General features: G+C 50.0%; 1 protein-coding gene across 2 annotated transcripts in view; it reads left to right on the forward strand.

Moving 5' to 3' along the window:
* The window catches only part of GYPC (glycophorin C (Gerbich blood group)), a 48682-nt gene extending 44346 nt beyond the window's left edge, over positions 1–4336 (forward strand). For both annotated transcript variants that reach the window (XM_017877315.1, XM_017877314.1), the window contains exons 3-4: positions 1420–1476; positions 3613–4336. In XM_017877315.1, the coding sequence (XP_017732804.1) occupies positions 1420–1476; positions 3613–3809 (254 nt within the window). In that variant the 3' untranslated portion in view covers positions 3810–4336. The remainder of the gene's footprint in view (positions 1–1419; positions 1477–3612) is intronic.
* Positions 4337–4780: the final 444 nt, after the last annotated feature.

A 4780-nucleotide genomic window follows, 5' to 3' on the forward strand; every position in this document is an offset into this window, starting at 1 on the left:
CAGCTGCACTGGGGAGAATGACCTCACAGCACTATATGTAAAGTGATTTTCTGAGTGGAAATGACTATTATGAAGCATCCTTCTCTGTTTTATTATGCAGAGCCATTGTAATGGGAACATGGGATTTCCTATGTTCACACTGATATTTCTGTGATCCAGTAAATCCTTCTTCACAATCATCTCCCAGAATAGAGAAGGCATTCCGTGCAGTAACTCTAGGAAACATGCAGGTCTCCGATGTCCTACACATCCCAGCCCTCTTTGGCCAGGCCATTAAGCTGTGAAAAAACGCATTCAGTAACTTGGATAGTGTCATAGACTGGTCCTTCCCACAGGACAGTCAATGGAAAGACCTATGGGAGGGCTTCAGGAACGACTCCTCAGACAGGAGCCCCGGGAAGGGCTTCTCCAAGAGAGAACGTCCACTCCAGAGGCAAGAGCACTGGCTAAGTCCTGACCTGACACTGGATGAGCTGTGTGATCATGGGCACATCACATCTCGGAGCCTTGGTGTTCTTCCTGTGACATGGGCCAATAACACCAGGCACCTCGTAGGATGGCTGTGAAGACTGCATGATACAGTAGATAGAAGACAGCTAAAGCAAGAACTGGCGCTATGGTTTGGATGTGGTTCGACCCTGCAAAAGCTCATGTTGAAATTTGATTCCCAGTGTGGCAGTGATGGGAGGTGGGACCTGGTGGGAGATATTTGAGTCATAGGAACAGATCCCTCATGCATAGATTAATACTCCCTTGAGGAAGGGAGGGAGTTCTTTCTGTCACGAGACTGGATTAGTTACCTGAGAGCAGGTTATTATAAAACCAAATTCACCTTTCTAAACTCTCTTGCTTTCTATATCACCTTGTGGTCTCTTTGCAAATGTCTGCTCCCCTTCTGCTTTTTGCCATGAGTGGGAGCTGTATGCAACCCGCACCAGATGCAGCTGCCCAATTTGGACTTCTCAGCCACTAGAACTGTGAGCCAAATAAACCTCTCTTCTTTATAAATTACCCAAGTATTCAGCTATAGCAACACAAAGTGGACTGAGACCCCTGGTGTAAGCATCAGATACTCCACAAACATTCTGTCATAAACACAACAAGAGTCCCTGCCTTCATACACACCACAGATAACTGTTGAGCATCTACCAGGTGGAGGCACCACCCTCAGTGCAGGCATACAGCAGAGAACTCGCATGGGCCTGGAGTGACCTGAGTTCCATCCCAGACCAGGCAGAGCCTGGTTCCTGGTCTGGGCACCTCTGCTAGGATTCAGTGGGTACACCACACTGCTCCTGTTTACTTGGGCCCATTTACAGAGCTGCTCACACCTGAATAAAGGATGCAGCTTGGGACAAGGTGCTGCTAGGCATGGAGAGTCTTCCTGTCTGACCTCAGATTCTTGTCCTCTGTTCACAGGGCCTTATCCAGGAGTGACCTATGCCCTCACCACAACGGACATTGCCATCATTGCAGGTGAGCTGTCATGACAGACCCCTTCAAGCAGCCAGGGTGGGCAGCCTTGGTGAAAACATCCAGGGAGAACTGATCTAAGGACTTGGGCAGGGGTGGCTGTGGACATTTTTTCTCTCCTTCAGAGGTGGTTTTGTATGTGAAATGGAGGGGTCTAGTAAATATACATACATAGGTACATGGTACATATCTGTATATATATTTATCAGCCTTCCTCAGGGCTGTTGACTCACAGGAACTCAGGGGCTGGAGAGGCAGCAGCTTTGGTGAGGGAGGTTGAGGGTGGAGGTGGGATGAGGGTAGACTGACCAGGCTACTTATACTTCTCCCCCACCTCCCTTATCCCACATTATTTTCTGCCCTGGGTCCATGTACCCCAACCCTCCATCCTCAAGGAAACTTGAGCCTGCCTTTGCCTTGCTTTGAACCCTGAGCAAGTGGCTCCCCACGGGTCATGGCTGTGACTGCAAACTGTGTTTCAAGAACAACCAAGTTTGGGAGGTGTTATGTGCTCTGCGACCTTCTTTGAGATCCACACTTCTCAGCAGTTTATTAATAACTCAGGAAACATGTACAATTTAAAAAGAAAAAGCAGCAGCAGCAAGCAGTCAAAGACACCTGTTGGTCTCTGTGTAACCTGGCATTCTCCAACTCATTGCACCACTGAGCTTTTTTTTTGAGACCAAGTCTCGCTCTGTCACCCAGGCTGGAGTGCAGTGGCGCTATCTCAGCTCACTGCAAGCTCCGCCTCCTGGATTCATGCCATTCTCCTGCCTCAGCCTCCTGAGTAGCTGGGACTACAGGCGCCCGCCACCACACCCGGCTAATTAGATGGTATTATTAACATTATGCAGACACAAGTGTTCCCCTGAAGGCAGTAGGAAGTTTAGGAAATTGTTCTATAAAGGTGGGACTTGGGAGCAGTTTCAGACTTTCCGTGTTCTTCAGCAGTCCCTCCCCAAGGCCTCCAAATAAACCTAAGAAAAGGCATTCTAAGAAAAGTCAGACACCTGTTCTGCAATTTAAAAGTAAATGCCTAAACTCAAAACAGCCCCGCCCCATGAGACTGCTGCCCTATCACTCTCAAGGCCCTGAGTGATCTGACCCCTCCTCAGCCGCCTCACATTGTATTTCCCCACCCCTCTGGAGTCCCAGCAGAAGTGAGGGGTGATTGCTCCCCCACCCACACATAACCAGCACCTTGCCATCCTCTGCGTTACCCTCTTCCACTTCAGTCCTTTGTGTGGCCAAGTCCTGCTCCTCCTGCAGATTCGCTGCAGTCCTCACTCCCCAGGAGGGAATGGGAGCAGGGTAGGGTGAGGAGCAGCCATCAGGCCATTGAAAAACACAAACCACACAACCTGTCCCAAGCACAGTTAATAGCCTCATCTTTTTTGCCCCTGTATAGTGTACATAGAGCAACCAGCTCTGCCCTGTTTTCTGGGACTTTCCTGGTTTTATAATGGAAAATATCCAAACAAGGTTCAGTCCTGGGATATGATTCTAGACTGTTTGCAGAATGCTTAGTAGCAGAACTGTGGGGAAGAAAAAGAGGAGGGAGGGAAGGAAGGAGAGGAGAGAAGGGGAGAGGAGGATCATTTTAGGAAGGCACAGGTTACAGGGCCAGCACACAACAGGCTGGTGAAGCATGGGGAAGGAATGAACTGGCCTGTCTGGCGTTGGTACAGTTGTCTCCGATGTATAATCATTCAACTTATGAGTTCTTGAGTTTGCAATGGCGTGAACGCAAACACATTCAGTAGAAACCATACTTTGAATTTTGAACTTCGACCATTTCCCAGGGTGGCAATATATAGTATGATGCACTACATTATAAAATATGGGTCAGATGATTTTGCACAACTTTAGATTAATGTAAGTGTTCTGAGCCTGCTTAAGGTAGGCTAGGCCAAGCTTTGATGCTCAGTAGGTTTGGAGTATTAAATGCATTTTTCGTTTACAGTATTTTTTAACTTATTATGGACTTACAGGAACCTGGCCCCCATCATAAATCAAGGAGCATCTGTTTTGGTTGTGGCAGCATATCTGTCCTCACACAACTCCTGTGGGTCTTGACCCCCATCCCAGGTCCCAGGGCCTCTGCCTCAGACTGACCCTTGCACCTCTTCCCACCTGCAGGCGTGATTGCCGTTGTGGCCATCGTCCTAGTCTGCCTCCTGTTCGTCTTGCTGCACTACATGTACCGGCACAAGGGCACGTACCACACCAACGAGGCCAAGGGCACGGAGTTTGCTGAGAGTGCAGATGCAGCCCTGCAGGGCGACCCTGCCCTCCAAGATGCTGGTGACAATAGCAGAAAGGAGTACTTTATTTGAGGGACAACAGACTTCACTTCCCTGAATGCCTCCTCCAGCTCCATCAGGAAAAACATACCCCATTGCCCAGCACCCCTACTGATACCACCAGGCAGACAGAGAGAACACTTGCTCCTTCCCGAGATATGCACCTGGAAACACTAGGTGCCTGCCCAGGGAGGAACGGAGGAGGACTCGTGCTGCAAGAGGCCTCTCCCAGGGACCCAGGGAGGCGGTGGCCACCCCAGAGGTCACCCTTTGCTTCGCAGAGGTGGGAGAAAATCTGGGCACGTGGGGCCCCCTGGGTAGTGCAGGACAGTATCAGCTCACTGGCAGGAAAGTCCTTGTTGAGGGAGAGGGGGTGCCGGGGTACCCGGGGCTGGGGAAGCAAGGAAATAAGTCATCTGTGTGCTGACTGGGGATAATGGCATCAAATGTCAGTCCTTGACATTTGGGGGGAACAGCAGGTGCCAGAGCTAAAAGGTACCTTTGTCTCCCATTGATCCAGCTCAAAACGATTGGAAATAAATTTGAAATGTAACCGAGCATTCAGAGTCCAACAGTATTACTGTAGTTGTCTAGGGGAAGATAAACGCCACCCAGGGCTTGCTTTTCACCTGTGCAATGTTCTGTTCTCTGATGGGGCCTGGACGGTTCATTTCTGGCTCCTGTGGGGGCCAGTTCTCAGAGAGCACAGCCGGTACAAGCGGCTCCCAAGCCTGCCAAGGGAGGAAGGACAGTGACCAGCTTTCCTTTCCCTACAGGAGCACCAGCTGCACAAAACAAAAGGGAGGGTGAAATGTCCCTCTAGAAATAGCCTGTCCCAGCAGCCAGGGCACCGGCTGAAGTGCTGATTTTCCAGGGTGCAGTATTAGAACAAATGGACCTGATCCAAAAATATGAGTGAATCTCATCCTTCCAGTCACAGTGACCAGGATACCCCATGGTGCAGAGCTCTGCTCCCCGGCTTTGGGTCCCAGCTCCCCTTTCCT

This window comes from Rhinopithecus bieti, unplaced genomic scaffold, assembly GCF_001698545.2.
Source record: "Rhinopithecus bieti isolate Rb0 unplaced genomic scaffold, ASM169854v2 scaffold_10223, whole genome shotgun sequence".
NCBI classification, from domain to species: domain Eukaryota; kingdom Metazoa; phylum Chordata; class Mammalia; order Primates; family Cercopithecidae; genus Rhinopithecus; species Rhinopithecus bieti.